General features: G+C 45.9%; 1 protein-coding gene across 1 annotated transcript in view; it reads left to right on the forward strand.

Annotated features, from left to right (window-relative positions):
• The window catches only part of LOC147124242 (transcription factor RFX3-like), a 157,978-nt gene that overhangs the window by 86,871 nt on the left and 43,274 nt on the right, over positions 1-27,833 (forward strand). Inside the window, exons 9-11 of the mRNA XM_085984118.1 lie at positions 1,049-1,196; positions 13,765-13,862; positions 25,786-25,935. Of these exons, the coding sequence (XP_085840244.1) occupies positions 1,049-1,196; positions 13,765-13,862; positions 25,786-25,935 (396 nt within the window). The remainder of the gene's footprint in view (positions 1-1,048; positions 1,197-13,764; positions 13,863-25,785; positions 25,936-27,833) is intronic.

Raw genomic sequence — 27,833 nt, forward strand, 5'->3', positions numbered from 1 at the left:
CGAGGATACCAGCATCTTATATCTTTTCAGTCCTGCCACTGGCCAAGGGCTCAGCCATGCCCCTGCCAAGAATGGCCAGCACCATCTCCTCCAAGGGGGTGAGGTGAAGCTAGGAATGGGAGGTGTGGCTTGTGTTTGGTACAGATTATTGGTAGGTGAGTGAATGGGGGGTGGGGGGGTCATGTATTGAGCAGTGTGTGAGGCTAGTAGTAAAGTTGGTAGGAGAAAGCTCTTGAAGATGCATTCACTGACCTTGACTACTCGTCTGAGGTCATGAAGCTTTGGGTACAGGTGCAGAAGGGAATTCAGCTTCAATTTGCAAATTCTTTTTAATGTTAATTTTTTTAAGAAGGTAGTTGAGCTATAAGGGCTAGGCTAAAAACGGCCTATTTTTACATGATTTTTATTTTTTTCATTTCAGAAGGCAGTTCCCCTTTAAGAGACCGAACTGCTTTCTGAAATGACAGCCTCACTTTCAGAACAGACTTTTCATGCTGCAATGATGCTATGGCCACGCTACATTGGAGCCTCCTGCCGGGACGAACACCACCAGGACGGCGTTGCACTATAAGCTTAGCATTGCGCTAATGTTAATTGGCCACCAGCCCCAATTTTTCGGTCCTGCCAGTGCCACCATTTTCGACGGCCGTTAACACCAGCCTACGGTGGCACTGGCTGGTTTTTACCGCTATCAAATTTTTAGTCGTTAATTTCTTAAATAAAAATTGGAGGACTGGCATTGCAATTGTGGCTCCAACATCTCCATGTTGACATGATTACTGTAAGTATTTTTAGTAAATGCTGAGACTAATGAACAGCCCCTAAAATGAACCTGCATGCAAACTGAAAACCTTGTCACAAATTTCAAATCAGTTTGCAAATCACTTACTGTTTATGTTGCCACGTGTTAAATTGGGCCCGATAGGCCTTTGTAGAATGCGTTAGGGGTATAACAATCCATCATGCAATTACAGATGAAAATCCATCAGTTATCACTGGTGTTTTAGTGATCATTAATTTGATTCTATATCTATCCTCCTGCAGTGAGAATGAAATAGAAGGTAGACTTCCAAAGGCAAAGCTCATTGCTCTGTGCAAGAATGATTCCGTCCTCAAGTGGATGTGTACCTGCGATCATGTAATGTACCAGGCTCTGGTGGAAATCCTTATTCCAGATGTCCTTAGACCTATTCCTAGTAAGTACTGCTGCAAGTTGTTTGCTTTTCTAAATTTGAAAATGTAGTCATAAAATGCAAAAAAAAAGAAACAAATAATAAGTTATTACATTGTGTTACAGATGTGTAATAAGCATTCTTTGATTCAGACCAGTTTCGTAATGTACAGAATGGACCTAGATGAAGTTTTTATTTTCCTGTCTTTTAAGTTGTCTTGGCAATGTGACTCGGGGGTAGCATGTGCACCATATCCTGCCTTCCCTGTGTCAAAATGAAAATAATTTAGAAATTGTTTTTTCAGGCTGTGGTAAACCACTTTTATCGTTCACTATCGTTACACTATGGTTATCACTGTTATATCGTTACACTATGGTTATCACTGTTTACGCTGTTGTATCACTACACGAGGTCGCCTCTTGTCACGCTGTTATACCTGGGCTGACCACTGCTGACTCCGCCCATGGCTCCACCTACCTGCCCAGGTATAAAGGTGGTCGACTGGCTGGTATTCCTCCTTGTTGGATCCGATCACCCACGAGGGTGGGCTCTGTTATTTAGCCAATAAAAACCTATAGTTACTTTCTTAACTCGTCGCTTTTCATTGGATGAATTGATAGGTATATCAATTTTATTGGCTAAATTTTAAAATTGTCGTTACCTGAGCAGCCAAAAGACCAGTCAACGGAGCAGCCAAACGACCAGTCAGACGCCCAGCTACAACAGCCACAGCAGCCGGCCTGGCTGCGAGCCCTCCAACCACCGTACCTGGATCTAAACCCACAGGCAGCAAACTCAGCCCTCGACTTCGAACACTGGCTGAGCTGTTTCGAATCCTACCTGGGAGAATCCGGCGTGCCTCAGAGATCCAAGCTAAGAGTTCTGACCGCCCAAGTGAGCCCTAAAGTATTCGCACTCATCCGGGACCTTACTACATACGAGGCCGCCATCAACCTGCTGAAACAACAGTACCGGAGCCCGGTAAATTCCATGTATGCCAGACATCTCCTAAGATCCCGCCCGCAACAGCCAGGAGAGTCTGTAGATGAATTTTTACGGGCGCTACAAACACTCGGCAGGGACTGTGACTTTAAAGCGGTAACGGCGGCAGAAAATACTGAAGATAATATCCGCGATGCCTTCGTGAAAGGCCTGCGGTCCGACTACTCACGGCAAAGACTGCTTGAAGCAAAGGACCTCGACCTGAACACAGCTGCAGCCCTCGCTTGCTCCCTAGAAGTGGCCCATCGGGACCTCGAGGCGTACTCCAGGTACTGTAATTGGCGACCCTGGGACTCGGGACCGACCCCGACCGCAATACCCCTCGCAGCGCCGCCCCTGGGACCTACCTCAGCGTCGGCGTCCTGGACCCGATCGGGACCGCCACCCCCGGTACCGGCTGCGACATCGGACCCCCGCGATCGGGCCGCCAGCTGCTTCTTCTGCGGCCAGGCGAAACACCCGAGGTCGCGCTGCCCTGCGAGAAACGCAACTTGCTCCAGTTGCCAGAAGAAAGGCCACTTCGCTAAGGCCTGCAGAGGGAAAGCCACAGACATCAGCAGTGCCTCATGCGAGCTGTGGGGGCGGCCATCTTTCATCAAGGCCACAGATGCCAGTATCCCCTCGTGTGAGTCGTGGGGGCGGCCATCTTTGATCAAGGCCACCGACACCAGCAGTGCCACATGTGAGTTGTGGGGGCAGCCATCTTCTCCGCCATCTTACCCCACCTCGTGGGCGCCGCCATTTTACCCACCACACTCGACCGCCACCTCGCCTCCAGACCCGACCACCGCCTCACCCGCAGACTACAGCAGCTCGCTCAGCCATACACTAGCCTCCGTCACACTGGACCAAGCTCGCCCGCATCACCTGTCCAAGTCCATGATGGACATCGAAGTAAACGGCCACGCCACGACCTGCCTGTTCGACAGCGGAAGCACGGAGAGCTTCATCCATCCAGACACGGTGAGCCACTACTCCCTCACTGTCCGGCCAACGCGCAACCGGGTCTCGATGGCGTCTAGGTCCCACTCTACAGACATCAGCGGCTACTGTGTTGTGACCCTGTTGGTTAGGGGCACGGAGTATAAAAATTTTAAACTTCTCGTCCTGCCCCAACTCTGCGCTGCCGTCCTACTAGGGCTGGATTTCCAATCCCACCTTCAAAGTGTCACTCTAGCATACGGTGGACCCCTCCCCCCACTCACAGTCGACAACCAGCAGCCTTTAAACCGCCCACCGCGTACCACCTGCGGCCTATCCACCCTCAGGGTCCCGCCTCCCTCCCTGTTCGCCAACCTCACCCGCGACTGTAAACCCGTCGCCACCAAGAGCAGGCGGTACAGCGCCGGGGACAGAGCTTTTATTAGCTCTGAAGTGCAGCGCCTCCTGAAGGAGGGCATCATCAAGAGGAGCAACAGCCCCTGGCGCGCTCAGGTCGTAGTCGTCAAGACCGGCGATAAAAACCGCCTAGTCATCGACTACAGCCAAACCATAAACCGGTACACCCAGCTGGACGCATACCCCCTTCCCCGCATATCTGATATGGTCAATCAGATTGCACAGTACCGCGTATTCTCTACCATCGACCTTAAGTCGGCCTATCACCAACTCCCTATCCGCCCTGAGGACCGCCAGTATACCGCCTTCGAGGCGAATGGCCGCCTCTACCACCTCCTGAGGGTTCCCTTCGGTGTCACCAACGGGGTTTCGGTCTTCCAAAGGGAGATGGACCGGATGGTTGACCAGAACGGGCTGCAAGCCACGTTCCCCTATCTGGATAACGTCACCATCTGCGGCCGCGACCGGCAGGACCACGATGCTAATCTGGAGAGATTCCTCCGTACGGCCCAGCAGCTGAACCTCACCTACAATAAGGAGAAATGTGTGTTTAACACCTCGCGCCTTGCCATCCTCGGCTGCGTAGTAGAGAACGGAGTCATCGGCCCCGACCCCGAAAGAATGCGCCCCCTCATGGAGCTTCCCCTCCCCCACTGTCCAAAGGCGCTGAGGAGAACCCTGGGGCTCTTCGCCTACTATGCCCAATGGGTGCCCAATTATGCGGACAAAGCCAGACCCCTCATGAAGTCCACCTCCTTCCCCCTGACGGCAGAAGCGTGCGCAGCCTTCTCCCTCATTAAGGGAGACATTGCTAAGGCCACAATGCACGCGGTGGATGAGTCTATCCCTTTCCAAGTGGAGAGCGATGCATCCGACTTCGCCCTGGCCGCAACCCTTAACCAGGAGGGGAGACCAGTGGCCTTCTTCTCAAGGACCCTCCAGGGCCCCGAGATCCGACACTCTTCGGTCGAGAAGGAGGCCCAGGCGATCGTGGAGGCTGTACGACGCTGGAGGCATTACCTGGCAGGCAAACGATTTACCCTCCTCACCGACCAACGTTCGGTCGCCTTTATGTTTAATAACAAGCTGAGGGGCAAAATCAAGAACGACAAGATCTTGAGGTGGAGAATCGAGCTCTCCACCTATGATTATGATATCTTGTACCGGCCTGGTAAACTGAACGAACCCCCAGATGCTCTATCACGAAGTACGTGCACCAGCGTGCAAAGTGATAGACTGCAGACCCTCCACAACGACCTCTGCCACCCCGGGGTCACCAGACTTTACCACTTCATTAAGGCCCGCAACCTGCCCTACTCCATCGAGGAGGTCAGGACCATGGCCAGGAACTGCCAAACCTGTGCCGAATGCAAACCGCATTTCTTTAGGCCGGACAGAGCAAGCCTGATCAAGGCCACCCGCCCCTTCGAGCGCTTGAGCATCGATTTTAAGGGGCCCCTCCCGTCCTCTGACCGTAATGTGTACTTCCACAACATTATTGATGAGTACTCCCGTTTCCCCTTCGCCTTCCCCTGCCCAGACATGACCAGTACCACGGTCATCAGATGCCTGAACGACCTCTTCGCCTTGTTCGGGTTCCCGAACTATATACATAGCGACCGGGGCTCCTCCTTCATGAGCGAGGAACTTCGCCAGTTCCTACTAGAGAGAGGTGTTGCTGCAAGCAGGACCACCAGCTACAACCCCCGGGGGAACGGCCAGGTGGAAAGAGAGAACGCGACTGTCTGGAAGGCCGTTCTCTTAGCCTTAAAGTCTAAGGGCCTCCCAACCTCTCGCTGGCAGGAAGTCCTCCCGGCAGCGCTGCACTCCATCCGGTCACTGCTTTGCACTGCCATTAATGCCACCCCCCATGAACGAATGTTTGTTTTCCCCAGGAAGTCGACTACGGGAACCATGCTACCAACTTGGCTGACCTCTCCGGGGCCCGTCTTGCTGTGAAAGCACGTGAGGGCCCATAAAACGGACCCCCTGGTTGAGAGGGTGGACCTCCTGCACGCCAACCCCCAGTACGCCTATGTGGCATACCCAGACGGGCGGGAGGACACAGTCTCCTTACGAGACCTTGCACCCTCGGGCACCCCTGAGACACCACCATTACCCCCCACCACTCCCCCAGATCCAGCCCAGGTAGACGGCATGTCGGAACCCCACGAGCCTTCGCCGACCACGCAGACACCAGCATTAACGTCGGATACTGCATCACCGCCGCCGCTGCTGCGACGATCAGAAAGGCTTACGAGGCCTCCGGACAGACTGACATACCCGAACTGGTAGTACACTTCACCCCGCCGGACTCAAATCTAAACAAGGGGGGTGAATGTGGTAAACCACTTTTATCGTTCACTATCGTTACACTATGGTTATCACTGTTATATCGTTACACTATGGTTATCACTGTTTACGCTGTTGTATCACTACACGAGGTCGCCTCTTGTCACGCTGTTATACCTGGGCTGACCACTGCTGACTCCGCCCATGGCTCCACCTACCTGCCCAGGTATAAAGGTGGTCGACTGGCTGGTATTCCTCCTTGTTGGATCCGATCACCCACGAGGGTGGGCTCTGTTATTTAGCCAATAAAAACCTATAGTTACTTTCTTAACTCGTCGCTTTTCATTGGATGAATTGATAGGTATATCACAGGCTCATTGTGTTAAAATGTTCATATGATTTAGTAAAAAATGTGTTGTTTTTTTGCTTTACAAATACACGTTTATTGTGATAATGTAGCAACAGAACTCATTCTTTTTTCCCTCAAGCGTGTGTTAATTTTTCTGTTCTTTCAAATGATTCTGTCCTGCAGTAGATATGCAACTGTTATCACTAAATTTAATAGGACACGTGTTCACATCTATAATTCCCCTCAGTGAGAACCTGATTTCAGCAAACACGCTTAGGGGAGTCGCCAAGTGGAAAGGACGCACTTCCCCAGAGTGTGCTTCATAGCTGTCAGCTTAAGAGCAACATTGGCATAAGCTTGGTAATTAGTTACCTGTCTGGCCTATTGGTTAGAGTAAGGAGTGTCATGGACATAAAGAGGCAGCAAAAGTAATTTAGAAAACTGAAGTAAAAATGTTTTTTAAAGCATGGTTAAGCAAACAAAACATGCAGCAAATAGTGAAGCAAATTATGCAATGAATTTATTTTTTTGATCTCAACAGAAATGAAATGTTGCAGTTGATAATAGTGTTCATTTCTGTTGTGAGCTGCTTCTCTAAATTGGACTTTTATATTGTTGGTAATTACTGTAAGATGGTTATTTGGTTCTTTACTAATGATTAAGATTCGTTGGCTCTGATTTTGAGGGCCTATGCCTGCCCAGTGGGAATGGGGTAGCAGCACCCCAAAAATCATGATGCTGAACTTACTGCCCCGTTCTTGCTCCCAATCTGTCTGCCACCATTTTATTCGGGGCCTTCACAAAGGCAGGCTAGGCGCCTGCCAGAAGCAAACAGGACCTTCATTATAGTATTCAAATCAGAAACCCAATGATATTTTCACCACAAAAAATGGAAGTACCGTGCAGTGCTGAACTAATTCGGCAGTACAGACCTGAAATGGTCATTGGAAGCACATCTTAAAGTGCACTCACCTGCAAGTGCTCAGATCATTGGAATCTGTTGGGAAACAAGCTTTCTTGATTCATACAGACATTTAGGATTTGGAAGTTTCTGCTTGATTCTGCTTCAAAACCTTTAAGAAGCTCAACAGGTACTGGACACTACAGATCATGGGAGTTATCAGCCACTCTACTGTCTTAGGCAGTCCCTCGGGACCGAGGATGACTTGCTTCCACATTAAAAATTAGTTCTCACGTGAATGATGAGTCCAATGCGGGACCTACAGTCTCTGTCACAGGTGGGGCAGACGGTGGTTGAAGGGGCGGGTGGGTGGGGTGCTTGGGTTGACGTGCGCTCCTTGTGCTGCCTGCGCTTGGCTTCCGCTTGCTCCCGGCAAAGAGACTCGAGGTTTTCGTAGCCTTCCCGGATGCTTCTCCACTTTGTGCGGTCTTGGGCCAGGGATTCCCAGGTGTCGGTCTACTGTGCCGACACTCTACTGTAGTTGGAGGAAGAGGAGCAACAATAGCTGGTGCGGGTGGGGGGACCTCAGGGAGCTGCAATTCGGGCTTTTACGAGTCCACAAAGGAGGACCACCTTCCTCCAGGCCTGCTGCAGAGACTGTCGGGGGTCACGTCTGCCATCTGAGTGGAAGAGAACCTGACTGCATGCTCTCACCTGCTCGACAAAGACCTCCAGTGCCAAGTGACTAAACTTTGGTGCTCTTACTTCGGACATGTTTCAGCCCAAATCTCTATGTAGCAGCAACAATTTCAGGACAATGAAATTACACCTCGCCTTAGGAGATGCCTTCAGTCTTCAAATGGGCACCAGGCCTTCTGGAAATCCCACTCTCCAATTCGGCAAGCTTCCCATCACCGCTGGCAGAAGGTAGAGGGGAGGGCAGCCCGCCAATTCAATTTAAACGAGGCATGATCATGAAAATTGTTCAGGCCTCTCACTGATGACATCAGGTGGGTGGACTGATTGCCACCATCACCACCTGTCCAAAGTCTGCCTGTTGTGAAAATCTGGGTGAAACTGCGGGAGTCAATTAGTCTTCCATCCGTCTACGGCAGCATGAGCCCATGTCGATTTTAACCGTCGGGCCTCATTACCATGCCACCGGTTCACTTCCCACCTACTCTGGGTGATAAGTGCTGGCAGCTTCACAAAAATTAGGCCTTCATGGCTGCCTGCTAGCATGCAGGGTATGTGTGGAGATGGCGATTCTAAGAGGGTCTCACAGGAGGTTGGGAATCCGGGCTAGTGGTGTTCTAAACTTTCCTTGTGGGGCCCATGGAAGCACTGCTTCTCCATACTACATACCATATCAGAAGGGGAGCTAGTATTGGAGAAAAGTGTTCCATGCGAATGATGAAAGAAAGAACTTGAATTTACATAGCACCTTTCACGAACTGAGGACAAAACGCTTCACAACATATTAATTATTTTTGAATTGTTGTAATATAGGGAAATACGGCAACTAATTTGCGCAGAGCAAGATCCCACAAAGAGCAATGTGAAGAATGACCAGATAATCTGTTTTGGTAATGTTGGTTGAGGGATGAATATTGGCCAGGATACCCAGAGAACTCCCCTGCTCTTCTCGAATAGTGTCATGGTATCTACCTGAGAGGGCAGATGGGACATGAATTTAATATCTCATCCAAAAAGTGGCACCTCCAACAGTGTAGCACTCCCTCGCATTGCACTGAAGTGTCAGCGTAAATTATGTGCTCAAGTGTCAGGAGTGGATCTTGAACCTATGATCTTCTTACTCAGAGGCAAGAGTGCTACCACTGAGCCAAGGCTGACCAAGGAGAGGCATGAAACTTTTAGCAGTGGGCATGCTTGTACTGTGAGATTGAGTGTTGCTGAAATAAGATGTGCAAGGGTAAAGACAAGGCTTTCAAGACCTGTGAAAGACAATAGAGGTTGTAAGGAACTGATTCTATAGAAGTGCACCGAACAATAATCACATTTTCCTTGATGAGAAACAGAGCCAGCCAGTGCCCTATCTTGCTTTTTCTGACAATGTCAGTGATCTTCTATTAGTATGGCATCCATGTGTGATAGACAGTACCGAGGAGTTCACTTCCTTCGCTATTTGCTGCACACGCCAGGCGTCGCCCTGCTGCAGTCCTGAGAAGGCGGGATATTGGCCAGTTCTCACGCTGGGCCAGCCAACAATTGGAGCCTGGGGTAGAAGGAGGCAATAACAGGGGAGGGTCTCAGAGAGGACAGCAATGACCTAGAGCTTTTTTTGCAGGCCAAGTAAGAGCATGCTTGCTCATCCTGGCCCCACCAAAAAAATTCACGTTTTCTGGGGTGTTTTGTGAGCAGCTTCCAGCAGTCCATTTAAGGACTACTGAATAGACTGTTGACCGCATTTTTTTTTTAAGTTTCTTAAAAATTGTAATTTTTATCATAATGGAGAAATTTGACACTCCACAAAATAAAATTAGTTTTTCAGGGCCATAACATTTGTTTAGTAGTTACACCTAATCCAACAAGGCCTAACATTTAATGGGGTATTTAACAGCGATATTATCACAGAAAAGCCCAACTTTACCTAATTTTCACTGATTACACAGATTGCCAGCTATGGTCGGGGGAGGTGTGGGCACAGTGCAGCCAGTGTCGCAGCAGTGAATGGGAGAGCCTGGGTGCAGCCCTGCACCTCTCTGCAGTGTTTGCAGCACCTCAATGCTGTAGAACACTGACAGCACAAATGTCAAAGTAAATTTGCACATGGTCCCCTTAAGGAAACCGGCTGATGACGCATCATCAAATGACGTCATCAGACCCACTTCCTTCAATTGTCCGGGCAACGTGCTGGGCGGGCTTAACAAGCCCAATCGGGACAGTCATGTCGGAGGCTGGGATGGAGACAACAGCGGGGTTGGGACCGTTACCGACGTCGCCCGCCACGGACCCGCCGAGGTAGGGAAAATCGCGGCCTCTTTCTCTCTCCCTCCCTCTCTCTGTCTCTCTCTTTCTGTCTCTGTATCTTTCCACTCCTAGACAGTAAGTTAACTGTGATCCAGCAGGAAATTACTGCATTTTAAAAAGATATGGACATGGTAGCTTAGAATAGCTTAGTTTGAGAAATGAGCCAATGCTTACAGAGTCAGTAAGTTGTGCCTATTTTTTCCATAACCGAGGAGCAGTGGAAATTTGATTGTTCTCACTGTGAAAAATGTATTCTGTTCATTTGTATATTTTATGTAAAATAAACCAGTTTGAAATTGTGTCTTGTCTCAATAGTGTCCTTTTCAATCTGCCTTCCTTAAAGAAAAGAGAATGCATGTGGATATTTTAGTAGCTGGTATAGAGAGCAAAGGTTATTTGTTATGATCCCTGGCCTATCAATTAACTAAATATTGAGTCGTGAAAGGTGCACTCTTGATTATAGGGGATGTGAGATCTGCTTAAGGGAATGACTAGTGATGCTGAACCTGAGAGAATGTCTCCTGCAAAAACCCAAAAGTTGTGTGACGGATATTTTTACAGTACCACATTTGAGGCTGCAGCCCATATTGGAATTCACATATAAGGTCCCATGATTTCCTGTTCATTAAAATGAATGGGCAGAAAATCGCTGTGGGGGTGTGCCTAAATTTGCAATATGCACTCCTGGCAGGCAAAGCTCCACCTTAGCAGTGTGATTTTGTAAAATTGTCCCTGTTGTCTGGTAGGAAAAAATGAATATGTTTTCAATAAGTTTATTTGTTCTGTGCTAAAATTGTCAGTATAAGACTCAGGAATGATTTTGTGAAACCACATTGTATGGGAGATTGTTTTTTTAGCCTTGTTTGGTTGTGCATTATTAACAAAATCACAGGTTAATTGCTCACAAACTGACTGCTTCCACCACGGGGCAAGAAATTGCTTATGAGAATGGAAGAATATGTTGTTTATATTTAATATTAGTAAACTTTATATATTGGCATTCAGAATGGCAAATGATAGTTTGTTATATGTTTTTTAGGCTGTTTTCTTGGAGTTTCCTATTCAACCATTTGTCTTAGTACACATAACCAAGCTTATATATTTACAGAGATATGTTCTAAGTATCAGTCACTCAAAATCTGATAAGTAACTTGAGATCAAATCAGTTTTGACCAATACATTAATCCTGTATTTAGAGCAGTGATATGGACCCTGTCAAACTCCTATTAATCATATCAAATTAAATGATGGAACTGCAATTCTTTGCTTCTATTTTGCCTGTCTTATATCTTGTTTATACCGACAGTTAGCAGCTGAATTGCTGAACGATCTGATTTCTATTTGTCATTCTGAACATGCAAATTTAAATTCACAATAAACAAAATACATATTTTATTTGTTCTGAAATCTTTTAAGTGCAGAATTTTGTAGATTGGAGGATCCATGCTGTCACCAGTCTGCTTCTCTATTTTCCCCTGGCTACTCTTCGCAGATTCAGTCCATCTATTTTATATTAGATGTTTATTAGCTGTCTTTGAAACTGTTGATCATTCTGCCCTCCTCCAATGTTTGTGCTCGGCAGGCTATCTCGGTGGTACTGCTCTCTCCTGGATCCAGTGATTCCTATCCCATTGAGTATATCACATATTCGCCAATGCTTTCTCATCCCATCACCACACTGTCACTGCTGGTGTACTCCAGGGCTCCATCATTGTACCCCCCCACCCTTTTTGTGGTGACATCATCCGGCAGTCATTATTGTATGCTGATGACATACAACCCTAGCTTTCCGCTGTCTCTTTCAGTTCCTAGGTTGTTGCTTGACTCTCCAACTGAGTGTCCAACATTAAGTATTGAAAGAATCAAAATTTCCTCCATTTTAATGTAGGCAAAACTGAAGGCATCCTGTTGGCTCCCATCATCTCCGTGCCTCTGCTTCCACAAACTGCAACTCATTCAGAATGTCACTGTACATGTCCTTATTAGCTCTAAAGCTCACACTTCCATCCCCTGGTGCTCACTAGGCCTCTTCTACATCTATGAACTAATTTCAAGATCCTTATCCTCCCCTTCAAGTACCTCCATGGTGCCATCCCATTCTACCTCAGTGACCTCCTTGAGTGCTATGTCACTGCTCTCCTCTGACACTGCTCAACTCCTCATTTCCTCTGCATTGGCAGCTGCTCTTTCAGCCACCATGCCCTTACCCTTTCTCCCAAAATTACTCCTCCATACCTCCTGCATCCCTGCTTTCAAAAACCTAACTTTTCTCTTCAACTGCTCTTTTAGTCTGGCCCCTGAATTCTGTTCTACCTATTCTTTTCCTTCCCACTCAGTGCCCATTTTATTCTCTGATTTTAAAAGTGCTTTGGAAAGTCTTTCTGTCATAAGAAGTGTCAAGTGTCCCCTTGTTTGCGCAGTGTTTTTTTCCCCTCTTCTTAGAATAGTGCCGAAGAAAGCCATAGATAAGGTAGGTCCAGTTGAAACTGCTTGAGAACAGCGCAGTCAGAACAAGATTGTGGTTTGTTGGCTTTTTTTTTGCTACTTGTTGATGAAATTACTCTGTAGGAGTTGTTTCATACACAGGAGGTAGAAAAATATTGGCAACGTTAACATGGCTATCGTCAGCCTGTCTGAACATGAATAAGGTAATTCAGTTATCAGATTAGTTTGTAAATGCCAACTTATATTGCTGAACAATAAGCAGCAATTATACACATGAAAGTTAATGCTTCTATTCCCTTTGCTTTCTATTGAAGGACACTGATGATAAAAAAAAAACACTCTCATCAATCATTTGCAATTGATTAGAAAATAATTGTGTAAAGGTCATTGTTAGAACAAACCGCTGTTAACAATGAGCCCATTTTCATGAATCTTGAAAACTCTTTGGAATACTGTGATTGGACTCTTACCCTTGCAACATTTCCACACTCAGGTACCAAGATGAGCTAATCCAATGGAGAAGCAGTTGATGCGTTGCAGTAGCTCAATGTACAGACCTGGTGTAATATGAAGGGAGGTGTCATCCAAGTTAGTGTTGTGTTTAAGAAGGTTCTAGAGAAATTCTAGTCATTAGGTGTATATAATTATGCTGTTACACAAAAACAAGCAAGCACAAGTTTTTGTGCTCATCGTGGTAAGGGATGGCAGTGCTGGGGAACAGAACACTTTCCATTTCAGGCACCCCATGAGAGCATTAAGCATTCTAAGGTCACATATAGCACAGCAAAGCAAAGTCCATGCAACTCTGTCCCAACAATGCACCTTAGCAAGAAAAGAGCACCCTTTATTGCAACAGTGTGATTTTTTTTTCACAGTGACCATTCTTAGGTTTGTCTGAGTAACATTGCCAATTAATTCCATATGAGGGGCAGCTTTGTGCTGTAGATCCATCCCTTCTAGGAACTGGATTGAGGCTGCCCAAACTCACTTTACATGGAACCTTTATAGCCAACAAATGGAGAAGATTTCATTCCATCTGGGCTGCATTTGAATCTAGGTAGTTGAGGTGAAAGGCCAGTATCTAACCCATTGCGCCACCCAGTTCCCAACACTTATTGATGCTTCCTCATTGAATTGTAAAATTCTTCAGTGTCTAAATTCCTAAAAGAGGGCATTGAATGATAGACTTTAGTTTAAATGAAATATTGCAAATGTTTGATGAACTTCTTGTTGATTTATATTAATGTATTTTTATTTACCTTTGCCATTGTTAGGTGCCTTGACCCAAGCCATTCGCAATTTTGCAAAAAGCCTCGAAGGATGGCTGACAAATGCCATGAACAATATTCCACAGCAAATGGTTCGCACCAAGGTGAGTCTAATGGAATTGCCGTAGATTAAATTAATTACAATCCCAGTGGATTTAAATAGTTAGAATTTAGAAGCTTTAAGGATCTTTAGCAAGGAATTTAAGCAACATTCTGTTATATAGTTTGTTAAATACCCTATATTGATAAATGCTGAATCGCATTAATCCAGCTTTTCCTTGGACCTAACATTCAGGACTTGAGGTTGAGATATGTAAGGGATGTTTCTACATAATTTACTTATGGCACTTACATGACTTTTAAAGCTATTTAAATATGAATTTTGATCTCAGTATATGTTTAGGAAAACAAAATTGCCTGAGAATCTTTTCTGCCCTGAAGTGGAAACTTAGTCCAGGATATCTCAGAATTAATTTACCTCCCGTTGCATTTGTAATTCTAATTCTAAACTATTGAAGAGTGATCTGTTAATCACAGTGATGAGGTGCCTTATCATTCAACATTGACTTTATTTACATTAGTTATAATCTTGGCTTCTTTGTTAACTAATTTGAACTTAGTCAGTAAAGTAGGATAAATTAATTTTCTGTCCAGTTTACATGTAGTGTAAAACCCTGCATATAGGACACATCCTGCTGTTTTTTACAACCTGCACATTTATGCAAAATTGTGATTTCCAGCTTGTTCCAGCTGGTGTCAGAAGCCTATAATTTCCAATATGGGTGCATTTTACGCCTAAATGGCTATTGGCAAGTATTAGATGGTCGCAAGTGGGTGTGGGCTGGTTACACCCATTTTCTGAAATTAACTCATTTCCATAGCTTTAGGTGCAGATTTAGATGAGTGGTAGCAGCAGAAAATTATGTGTAACTGAAATTTAAAGATGAGACTGTTAAAAGGGGAGTGCCAGAGTAAGGGAAACAAAATCATAAAGCCTTTGAAATGCCTCACAAGGCACCTCAATCCATTATCAGCATTTTCCTGAAGGTTGAAGGGGTCTTGAGAAGAAACAGACAAAAATTAAGCAAAAGGAAATCAAAGGTACAGGCACGATTCAGCAGATATGTAATGGATCAGCCCAGCACTCAGTCCAATGTTTGATACTGAAGTGGGTGCCAGAAGGTGGTCCTCTATACCACTCTATGGCACCATCCCCATAATTCAGGATTGCAGGGTGCCTAGAAAGAGGTGGAGCTAAACTTTAGGCCACAGCTGAATGTTACTGTACCTGTATGTGCCAGCTCTATGCTGCTAACTGTGTCCTCGCAGTAGATGGCACAGCTCTGCATCTAGCTCTCTGCTAATCTGGACCATGTAAAGACAGTTCCCTACAGTCCTTGCCAGGTAGGAACATCAGGGCCTGCAGCTGTGATTGGGCTGACATCTTGGCAGTTATGGGCAATCAGGGTATTCTGCCTGTTAGTCAACTTGGATGCCTTCTTTCATGCAGTGCCACCAAAAGAATGAAATTGTGATTAAGTTATGGTTAGCCAGGCATTCTGAATATCTTGTTGTGACATCATGGCCTAGAAATTGAGTGGGCTTAGCGCCCAATTAGTGGCGCTAGAGGGCCTTGCGCCGGACTTATAGCCGTTTTGCAAATTGACTTGGGCCTTACCATCGGCGTTAGCCGGTAGCGCTGCGCCGGCACCGATGACGTCATCGGTGTGCGCAGCGTCCCGGTTGCCGTGGTAACCCGGCCCCAAGCCCAAATTCAGTTGCGCCCGTGGCAGGCGCAACTAACGAATGTGAAAAGTGTTCTTACACGCCTTTGCGCCGGCGCATAAAGGTGGAGCGGCGGCCGGCCGCGTTCCCGGCGGTCGCCTGCCCGCACCTCCCTTCCCGGACTCCTGCATCACCCCCCCCCCCGCGGCCCTGATGAGTGTGTGCTGCGAGCCCGGCACTTCCCCGAGGTGCCGGGCTCAGATGTCGGGGGAATCCGCCGGACAGTTGTCGGCTGCAGGCAGCTCCTCCTTAACAGAAGGAGGAGGCCTGCAGTTCCCCAGCCTGCCGCACTGCATCGGGTGCCGCAGCCGGGGATTAGCGCCGGGAAACCCAATTCAACGCCCGTTTTCAGGCGCTAAAACCCTCCTTTAGCGCCCGCCGCCGTCTGGGGCCGGCGCAACTGAATTTTCGTCGGGCGCTGCCGCATTAACGCTGGCGCAAAATTTCTGGCGCTACAGCCCTGGCGAGCCCACAACCCAATTTCTAGGCCCAAGTCTGCTGTCCTAGGATAGAAACATAAGAACAGGGGTGTGGCGAACAGTGAGGATGATACCAATCGACTGCAACAGGACATAGAAAGGCTAGCAGAATGGGCAGACAAGTGGCAGATGGAATTTGACACAGAGAAGTGTGAGGTGATGCATTTTGGCAGAAGGAACAGGAACAGGGAGAGGCAATATACACTTAATGGCACAGTTGTAAAGAGTGTGCAGGGACAGAAGGACCTGGAAGTTAATGTGCATAGGTCCCTGAAGGTGGCAGGACATATTGAGAGAGTGGTTAGCAAAGCATATGGGATCTTGAGTTTCATAAATAGAGGTATTGAGTACAAAAGTAAAGAAGTTAAGCTGAATCTTTATAAAGCGCTGGTTAGGCCACAACTGGAGTATTGTGTCCAGTTCTGGTCACCACACTTTAAGAAGGATGGGAAGGCCCTTGAGAGGGTGCAGAGGAGATTTATCACAATGGTTCCGTGAATGGGGAATCTTAGGTCCAAGGACAGGTTGGAGAAGCTGGATTTGTTTTCATTAGAGCAAAGGAGGTTGAGGGGTGATTTGATAGAGGTGTACAAGAGTATGACGGGTTTGGATAGGCTAGATGGGGAAAGGTTGTTCCCACTAGTTGATGGTACAAGGACTAGGGGACACAGATTTAAGGTTTTGGGCAAGCGATACAGGGGGGAACGTGAGGAAAAACTTTTTACGCAGTGAGTGGTGAGGACCTGGAACTCGCTGCCGATGGAAGTGGTGGAAGCGGACACACTCAATGTTTTCAAGGGGAGACTGGATAGGCACTTGAGGGAAATAAACTTGCAGGGCTACAGGAATAGAGTGGGGGAATGGGACTGACTCGATTGCTCTGCAGAGAGCCAGCACGGACTCGATGGGCCGAATGGTCTCCTTCTGTGCCGTTATGACTCCAGGAGTAGGCCATTCAGCCCCTCGAGCATGTTCCACCATTTGATGAGATTATGGCTGATCTGTATCCTAACTCCATCCACCTGCCTTAGCTCCATATCTCTTAATACCCTTGGCTAGCAAAATTCTATTGATCTCAGATTTAAAATTATTAATTGAGCTAGCATCAACTACTTTTTGTGGTAGAGAATTCCACACTTCTACCGTCCGTTTTTCTGAATGGCCTGGCTCTGATTTTAAGGTTATCTCCCCTTGTCATAGACTCCCCACCAGTGGAAAAAGTTTCTCTCTACCCTATTAATTCCTTTCAAAATCATAAGAGCTTCAGTCAAATCACCCGTTAACTGTCTATATTCTAGGGAATACAAACCTACTTTATATAATCTCTCCTCATAATTTAACCCTTGGAGCCTGGTAACATTCTGGTGAATCTGCACTGCACTCCTTCCAAGGCCAGTATACCCTTTCTAAGGTACCGTGCCCAGAACTGTACACAGTACTCCAGATGTGGTCTAACCAGGGCTTTGTATAGTTGTAACAAAACAACTTCTCCTTTATATTCTAGCCCTCTAGATATAAAGGCTAACATTCTATTAGAGTTTTTGATTTTTTTTTTGTACCTGACCACTACATTTTAGTGACCTGTGTACATGGACCCCAAAATCTCTTTGGGCCTCCACTGTTCCCAGCTTTTCACCATTTAAAAAATACTCGAATCTATCTTTCTTAGGTCCAAAATGGTTAGTCTCGCACTTACCTCCGTCAAAATCCATCTGCCACAATTTTGCCCACTCACTTATCCTATAAATGTCTCTTTGTAATTTTATGCTCCCGTCTACAGTACTTACTATGCCACCTATCTTTGTATCATCGGCAAACTTGAATATATGGCTCGCTATTATGTTATCTAAGTCATTAATATAATAGTGAATAGTTGAGGCCCCGTGCTGAGGCATCCTTTGGAAAGAGGAGTCTTTGCATGCACTAATGTCGGCTGAAGTGAGATCTGCAGATATGGGTTTGAGGGCCCCACCGGTGAGAACCGAGCACATCTCGGCATCTTGGCATCCCTCTGTACGTCCTTCTAGCCCTCTTTCAAAACACGTCAGATGGGGGAATTTCTATTCGGAAACCCATTGGCACCAGTAATAGTGCTGGGACAAAACAAAAACAAACAAATAATGCAGAAGTCCATGAAAACCCAAGTGTCAGCAGGAAATGAAATAACAAAAATGGCCAAGTGACTGAAATATAACAGATTCAATGTATTTACTGCTACCTTCTAAATCAACTACTGCCACAGCTGATTCCATAGTAACACTGTTACAAACAACATCCTGCATGCTTGAATGTTGAGAAATGATGTATAGATGTTTCTGCCCCAAAATGAATATTTGAGTGAAGTACCCATCTGATTTATATGCCACTACAAGAGGTAAGCAGTGGAGAATCTGGGCTAAAATCACGTGCACATTTTACATCTGTGCAACTAATCCACTACATTTTATGGCAACCGATGAGCCTAGTTTTTTTGGTGACATTGATTTTGTTGATGTTAGTCAGCAAATTTAGAAATTCCTAATAACTAGTGATTTACATGAAACCAGATCATTGATAATTATTAATGCCTGCTGCAGGCTAGAGACTGATGATTACTTTTTTTGCCTAAATTTTTTAGAAACTGACGTTCAGTTTTTCCCATTAACTAAATGATACCCTGTCATGATATCACATCACATCACATATCTAGCAAGTAGTTACTAGAAAACAGAAATAAAGAACTTGCATTTATTTTGCACCTTTCAGCCCACAAGATGACTCGTGAATGGATTACTTTTAGTCACTTGTTGTGTAGGCAAATGCAGCAGCCAATTTGCACACAGCTTAGTCCCACAATAGTAAACAAATGAATGACCAGATAAATCTGTTTTTGGTGGTGGTATCTGAGGAAGGTTTTTGGTGGTATTGTCAGGAAGGTTTTTGGTGGTATTTGAGGAAGTTTTTTGGTGGTGGTGTCTGAGGAAGGTTTTTGGGGTGGTACCTGAGGAAGGTTTTTGGGGTGGTGTCTGAGGAAGGTTTTTGGTGGTGGTACCTGAGGAAGGTTTTTGGTGGTGGTGTCTGAGGAAGGTTTTTGGTGGTGGTACCTGAGGAAGGTTTTTGGTGTCATAGAGTCATAGAGTTATACAGCACAGAAAGAGGCCCTTCGGCCCATCGTGTCTGCGCCGACCACCAATCCCTGTCCAGTCTAATCCCATTTTCCAGCATTTGGTCCATAGCCTTGTATGCAATGGCATTTCAAGTGCTCATCCAAATGCTTCTTGAATGTTATGAGGGTTCCTGCCTCGACCACCCTTTCAGGCAGTGAGTTCCAGATTCCAACCACCCTCTGGGTGAAAAAGTTCCTCCTCAAATCCCCTCTAAACCTCCTGCCCCTTACCTTGAATCTATGCCCCCTTGTTATTGACCCCCCCTACTAAGGGGAAAAGTTCCTCTTTATCTACCCTATCTATGCCCCTCATCATTTTGTACACCTCAATCAGGTCCCCCCTCAGCCTTCTTTGCTCCAAGGAAAACAACCCCAGCCTGTTTAGTCTTTCTTCATAGCTGAGGCGCTCCATCCCAGGTAACATCCTGGTGAATCTTCTCTGCACCCTCTCCAAAGCAATCACATCCTTCCTATAGTAAGGCGACCAGAACTGCACACAGTACTCCAGCTGTGGCCTCACCAGCGTTTTGTACAGCTCCATCATAACCTCCCTGCTCTTATATTCTATGCCTCGGCTAATGAAGGCAAGTATCCCATATGCCTTTTTAACCACCTTATCTACCTGTTCCGCTGCCTTCAGGGATCTATGTACATGTACACCAAGGTCCCTCTGACCCTCTGTACTTCCTAGGGTCCTACCACTCATTGTGTATTCCCTTGCCTTATTTGTCTGTCCAAAATGCATCACCTCGCACTTTTCAGGGTTAAATTCCATTTGCCACTTTTCCGCCCATCTGACCAACCCGTTTATATCGTCCTGTAGCCTGAGGCTTTCCTCCTCGCAATTTACCACCCCACCAATTTTCGTGTCATCTGCAAACTTACTGATCATACCTTTTACATTCTCATCCAAATCATTTATGTAGATCACAAACAGCAAGGGTCCCAGCACCGATCCCTGAGGTACCCCACTGGACACAGGCTTCCAGTCACAAAAGCAACCTTCGACCATCACCCTCTGCCTCCTGCCACTCAGCCAGTTTAGGATCCAACGCGCCAAGGCACCCTGGATCCCATGGGCTCTTACCTTCTTGACCAGTCTCCTATGCGGGACTTTGTCAAAAGCTTTACTGAAATCCATGTAAACCACATCCACAGCATTTCCCTCATCCACACACCTAGTCACCCCCTCGAAAAATTCAATCAGATTGGTCAGACATGATTTACCCTTGACAAAGCCATGCTGACTATCCCCAATTAATCCTTGCCTCTCCAAGTGGAGACTAATTTTGTCCCTCAGAATTTTTTCCAATAACTTCCCTACCACAGATGTTAGGCTCACTGGCCTGTAATTCCCTGGTTTATCCCTGCTACCCTTCTTGAATAATGGTACTACGTTAGCTGTTCTCCAGTCCTCTGGTACATCCCCTGTGGCCAGAGAGGTTCTGAAAATTTGTGTCAGGGCCCCTGCAATCTCCTCCTTTGCCTCACACAACAGCCTGGGATACATCTCGTCCGGGCCTGGGGATTTAGCCACTTTTTGGCCTGCTAAAACCGCTAGTACCTCCTCCCTCTCGATGCTAATATGTTCAAGTATGTCACAGTCCCCTTGCCCGATTTCTATGTCTACATCGTCTTTCTCCATAGTGAACACAGATGCAAAAAATTCATTTAAAACGCCGCCTACATAATCTGGCTCTACACACAGATTGCCACTTTGGTCCCTAATGGGCCCTACCCTTTCCCTGGTTATCCTCTTGCCCTTAATATACTTATAAAACATCCTAGGGTTTTCCTTTATTTTGCTCGCCAGTGTTATTTCATGGCCCCTCCTCGCCCTCCTAATTTCTTTTTTAAGTATGCCCCTGCACTTTTTATACTCCTCTAGGGCTTCCTCCGTCTTTAGTCTTTTGTAACTGCCAAAAGCCCCCCTTTTTTTCCTAATGCATTTTTGTATATCCCTTGTCATCCAAGGTTCCCTTTGCTTGTTGATCCCACCCTTGACCTTTACAGGAACATGTTGGCGTTGTACTCTCTCTATTTCCCTTCTGAAAGTCTCCCACTGCTTTGATGTGGATTTTCCTATAAGTAGCTGCTCCCAGTCCACTTTGGCCAGATCCTGCCTTATCACATTAAAATCGGCCTTTCCCCAATTTAGAACCCTTATTTCCGGGCCGTCTTTGTCTTTTTCCATGACCACCTTAAATCTCACCGAATTATGGTCACTGTCGCCAAAATGCTCTCCTACTGACACTTCCACCACTTGCCCGGCTACATTCCCTAGAATTAGGTCCAGTACCGCCCCCTCTCTTGTAGGACTTTCTACATGTTGGCTCAAAAAGCTCTCCTGGATGCACTTTAAGAATTCTGCACCCTCTAAGCCTTTCACACTCTGACTATCCCCAGGTGGTGGTACCTGAGGAAGGTTTTTGGTGGTGGTACCTGAGGAAGGTTTTTGGGGTGGTGTCTGAGGAAGGTTTTTGGTGGTGGTATCTGAGGAAAGTTTTTGGTGGTGGTGTCTGAGGAAGGTTTTTGGTGGTGGTGTCTGAGGAAGGTTTTTGGTGGTGGTGTCTGAGGAAGGTTTTTGGTGGTGGTACCTGAGGAAGGTTTTTGGGGTGGTGTCTGAGGAAGGTTTTTGGTGGTGGTGTCTGAGGAAGGTTTTTGGTGGTATTGTCTGAGGAAGGTTTTTGGTGGTGGTATCTGCGGAAGGTTTTTGGGGGCGGTGTCTGAGGAAGGTTTTTAGTGGTTTTTGGGTGGGTGAGTTGGTCGTCTTGGGGGGGGGTGTTGGTAATGTTTGGGGGAGGTGTTTTGATTGTGTTTAGGGGAGGTTTTTGGTGGTGGTGTTTTGGAGGAGGAGGTTTGACCATGTTTGGGGTACGTTTTTGGGGGGGAGGTTTTTGGTGGTGGTGTTTGGGTGGAGGGGTGGTTTGATGGTGGTGATTATTGGACGTTTTTGGTGGTGGTGTTGGTGGTGGGGTGGTCGGTGGTGTTTAGGGGAGGGTTTTGGTGGGGGGGTGGTCGGTGTTTGGGGGAGGGTTTTGGTGGGGGGCTGGTCGGTGGTTGGGGGAGGGTTTTGGTGGGATGGTCGGTGGTGTTTGGGGGAGGGTTTTGGTGGTGGTGTTGGGCGGGGGCGTGGCGTCGGTGGTGTTTGGCGGAGGTTTTTGGTGGGGAGGAATGTTGGCCAGAACAGCAGAAGAACTCCCTGGTCGTCTTTGAGTAGTGCGATGAGATTTTTTACATCCATCTGACAATGGCAGGTGGGGCACAGTTTAATATTTTTTGCTGGACTATTACCTTGGTTATAAGGCGACTGGACTTTAGTTCCTAGTATTTTCTTTCTACATTGAATGCTGTGGAGTAACTCCTTGTTATACCATAGAGGGATTGTGTTCTAATGTGGTATTTGTGTTTCTAGGCAGTGTATGTCCCCATTGCTCACTTTATTCGAGTGATAGAGTTTAAACTGTTGTGCTTACTGCTCACCTGGTGTTACTTCACAGCAACACATCACTACTGACTGTACTGCACATGAAGCTGAGTAATTGTGGTTCAGAGCTATTGCGGTTCATTTTCATTTTCCAAGCTAAACACATTAATATGGATGTAAAGTCATGGCTGAATGGTCCCATCTGTATGCAAAATGTTTGCTATTGACTGTTGGAGGTTAGGATTATAATGCTGAATCAATACATGAATAAGAATGAGAGGAATGGATGGCTTTGGGTATTCATTCCTCCTCTTTCAGTTTTCATTTTTTGTCCTGTTCTCGTGCTGGTTTCCAGTCCTAGATTTTACTAGAATCCACTCTTTAGTTTAAAAATTTCAGATATTGTTTTGAAGGGTTAATTACAGTCCTAGCCCTTTTGGGCTATTCCAGATCAGGCGTATTCCCCAGACGTTCACTTTCAACTTAAGTTAGAGATAGCCGAATTCCATAAGATGCTTAAATGGGTCTAAAGGTTCAGGCTATCTCTCCCTAAAGGAAAGGAACAACTAAAGATGTTACCATCCTCCGATAGTACATTTAATATGTTGAACTAGACTGTAACCTTCTGGATATTATGAGGGTCCGGAATATCCCCCAGATTTCTGCAACTCCTTACAAAAGAGCGTACAGAATTTGTGGGTTCGCGAGTCTATACAGATTCACTCTTTGAGACAATTCTAAAAATATATAGTTTTATTTAAGAGCCGGCATTCAGTTAACATCTGTTGAATCAGTCGCAACATTAACAATTCAATGTACAATTAGCTTACATTTCTTATTTCTCAGAGATCCTTATTCTCAAATCTTTACTTCGTTATCTTTCTTATTTCTTACTTATTTCTAAATCCAGAACCTCCACCAAAAATCAATCACTTTGATATACCCGAGACTCATCGTTAAAAACTTACAGAGATGCCTCTGGAAAGTTGAGAATCGCCCTGCCCATTCAGCATGTTCTGACTTTGTTAAAAGGGTCTTATTTTTATACCCTTTTGGCATTGGTTTCTTCTTTGATGTTCTCTGCTGATGTCAGCTAATTGCCTTTATCGATCCCTCTGTTTGAATGCTTTCTATATTACTATCAATTCAACTATTGCATGCATAATTATTTCTCTACTTTTAGGTGTTCCAAAAACTATCATAAAAACAATGACAGCTATGGTTTTTGTTTGATGTCATTCTTACCGAAGATTCTTCATTCATTTCTTAATATTGGCTTAACTGCTTTTTAGCAGACATTTTGGGGTAGATTTTCCCGAACCTGTCGGGAAGAAGGCGGGACTTCCCCTTTCGGGTTTTTGACCTGCCTACTTCGACGTCCGGCCAATCCACACGATTTTTCCTTGATTGACCTTGTTAAGCCCGCCCAGCGGGCTCAGTAGGCCAATTAAGGGCCACCCGACAACAGGTGATGTCACAGACTGCAATTTCATCTGTCAAGAGTTTTTGACAGATGAAATATCAGTGTTTCACAGCTGTTTGAAGCTGTCAAACACTGACAGTCTGAGTTCTGACATGAGTCATTCTGCACAGACTCAGTTAGAACTCTTACCGGCACTCAAAGCTGAAGGCTGTCACTTTTGACAGATCGCAGCCGTTCAGCTTTAAGTACCGGCTGAGTGATGTGCTCCCGATGGCTACAGGAAGAAAGGCTGTGAAGGTAAGTACAGGTAAGTAAAAGTTCTTTACACACTTTAGACACACCAAACACACTTACCTTTACACTCATGCACCCATCACTCACCTGAGCGCCAACATCGCGACCCCTCCAACTCCTTCAACCCGACGGCCCACCTGCTCTAACCTGGCGTGGTTTGGAGCCGTCGGGAAACCCACACGAAACCCCTCAAAATAGGGATTAGGCTAAAAACTGCCTGTTAACTACCTGTTAATTGGCACTAATCCCTTCCCGCCTGGTTTCGGCGGGTCCCAGTGTGGGGCGGGTACCTGCCGCCCCTGAAAATTACATTGGGCGGGATGGTGTCGGGACCCCCAAATTTGGGATTTTCCCCCCCACATGCCTGAAACCCCGCCTGACGGCGCCATGAAAATCTAGCCCTTTGACTCCGTTCTACTTCAAGTTTAATACAAACACAATGCAATTGCTTGGTGTCATCTATTGAAGTTATACCTTCAAAGTCTTGTTGGTATGGTTTTTACTATACCAAAGATGTGCAGGTTAGGTTGATTTGGCTATGATAAATTGACCCTTAGTGTTAGGGGATTAAATACGTGGGGTTACGGGATAGGGTGGGATATGTGTCGGTGCAGGCTCGATGGGCCGAAATGGCCTCTATCTGCACTGTAGATTCTGTGATTCTGTGATATGTAAATCAAAACCACTTTAACTGTGTGTTTACTTGTTTTCTAGCTATCTCAATTGGTTGCATATTTAATAGTGTTTCCTGTCATCCAAGTTTAACATAAAACTATTTGACCAGCAGGTTTCTTTACTTGATGTAATGTTTTCAAAGGCACATGTCTCTTTTTATGTTTGTATTTCTGTTTTATCGTGTCAGCTTGTAACACCTAAATTGGGTCTTCCCATTGTGTTCGTTGCAAACCGTAGACCTTTCAGAACCACCAATGGTTTGCTTCAATCTTTCATTGTTTTAGAATTTAACTAATTCCCATTTCAAAGCTCGTTTACAACTTTGTTATCAACTGATCTTTTCTCAGAAGCCTGTATTTCTGTTTACAGCCTTTCTGCTGAGACTTGTGTCTTTTAAACCCAGTATATCTTTTATTAATAATATTAGAAATCTGTTCATAGTATCGTGTATTTCTCTGAATCATGGCTATTCCTTCACAGTTTAGTGCCTTGGTGCTCAGTCAAGACCAAACAAAACAGTGGCACAGTCTGTGATTTTTTTTAAAATTCAGCTGGCTGTACAAAATAAGGGAAATTCAGGGTTGGGATGGAGCATTCTTAATGTGTACAATATAAATGCACTAAAAATTACATTAGACACATGTATTAACCTGCATACAGGATGAAAATTATCCCCATTGTGTTATCAGGCAGGGGGGAGCTGGGACAGAAGAATATTTCAAAGGTACACGAAACCCTATCATAATTTCAAGTCCTTGTTGCTATAGCTTTCTTCATATTTATACTTGCTTTCTGATAGGTTGGAGCTGTAAGTGCCTTTGCTCAGACACTGCGTAGATATACGTCCCTCAATCATTTAGCTCAAGCTGCTCGAGCTGTGCTGCAAAACACATCTCAAATTAACCAGATGCTCAGTGACCTCAATCGTGTAGACTTCGCCAATGTCCAGGTAAGCTTCAGGACCATACAATGTTATGTCAACTATAGTTAATAGTGTTGAGTATGTGTGGTAATTAAAGCTTCCTTGCTAACCCTGCCTCCATCATCAAATAACAATTGCAAAAAATGTCACGAGTGATCAAAGTTTTAGCAATCTCACTGGCTGAGCTTGAAAAGTTTAAAATAGAGAAGAATACAAACATGAGGTAGATGGTTGGCTCTTAGCGACATAACTTTATTTGACAGCACTTATCAATTTATAAGAATGTAGGGAGCTTTGGCAAGCAGCAAAAGCCAGCTGACCAATCAAACCTGCCTCTTTTTTGAGTGATCTCAACCTACCTTCTTGCCAAATCCCTTCATTTATTTCCAGAGCTCATCTAGTTGTCTCTTGAGCCCACTTATACTATTTGCTTCAAAGGCTTTCCCCAGTGACTCACTCAATGACCAAGTTTGTGGCGGGGGTGAGGCAGGCTTCCGTCCACCTGAATTGCTGACCCCAACAAATTAAGGGTCAGCCTAATTTGCATTTATTAGGTGGACTTCCGGTGGTATTCCTATCTGTGCAGGAGAGCTCACCCTGGTGGGAGGTGGAATATAGCTGCTTCAGGACTCGGTTGCTTGTAACAGCAGAGTGGGAAGAGGGACCTATTGTGTCAAAAAAGTAAAAAATTGTGGGTGGAATGAGTTGATCTCCCTTTAAGTGATTCAGTCGTTGAGATGATGGTGAGATGACATACTGACCTTAATACCATTCAATGGCCTGGATTTTAGCTCAGAGGCACATTCCAGCCGGGGTGCTGTTTTGAGGTCAGGAAACGTGAAAGTACGGGTTTCCCGAATGCCCTGCAGTTTATAACTGCAGGGCGTCTTTACATTTTTTTCTATAGGTTTCCTGCTCACAGCCAGCCTGATGAACAGGCTAAAGGCCTGTCGGGCAGGAAATCATAGAAACATAGAAGATAGGAGCAGGAGTAGGCCATTCGGCCCCTCGAGCCTGCTCCGCCATTCAATGTGATCATGGCTGATCATCCAAATTCAGTACCCAGTCCCCGCTTTCTCCCCATACCACTTGATCCCTTTAGCCTTAAGAAATATATCTAACCCCTTCTTGAATATATTTAATAAATTGGCCTCTACTGCCTTCTGTGGTAGAGAATTCCACAGGTTCACCACTCTCTGGGTGAAGAAATTCCTCCTCATTTCTGTCCTAAATGGCCTACCCCTTATCCTTAGACTATGACCCCTGGTTCTGGACTCCCCGACCATCGGGAACATCCTTCCTGCATCTAGTCTGTCCAGTCCTGTCAGCATTTTATAAGTTTCAATGAGATCCCCTCTCATTCTTCTAAACTCCAGCGAGTACAAGCCCAATCGACCCAATCTCTCCTCATACGTCATTCCTGCCATCCCAGGTATCAGCCTGGAGAATCTTCGCTGAACTCCTTCCATGGCAAGAACATCCTTCCTCAGATAAGGCGACCAAAACTGCACACAATACTCAAGATGTGGTCTCACCAAGGCCCTGTACAACTGCAGCAAGACATCCTTGTTCCTGTACTCAAACCCTCTCGCTACGAAGGCCAACATACCATTTGCCTTCTTAACCGCCTGCGCACCTGCATGCTTACCTTCAGCAACTGGTGCACAAGGACACCCAGGTCTCGTTGCACTGCCCCTTCTCCCAATCTATTGCCATTCAGATAATAATCTGCCTTCCTGTTTTTGCCACCAAAGTGGATAACCTCACATTTATCCACGTGATATTGCATCTGCCATGCTTCTGCCCAATCAGCCAACCTGTCCAAATCATCCTGGAGTTTCTCGGCATCCTCCTTACAGCACACACGCCCACCCAAGCTTTGTGTCGTCTGCAAATTTGGAGTAATTACATCTAGTTCCCTTATC

This window comes from Somniosus microcephalus, chromosome 1, assembly GCF_052327205.1.
Source record: "Somniosus microcephalus isolate GS21.2 chromosome 1, FLI_Smic_1.0, whole genome shotgun sequence".
Classification (NCBI taxonomy): Eukaryota; Metazoa; Chordata; class Chondrichthyes; order Squaliformes; family Somniosidae; genus Somniosus; species Somniosus microcephalus.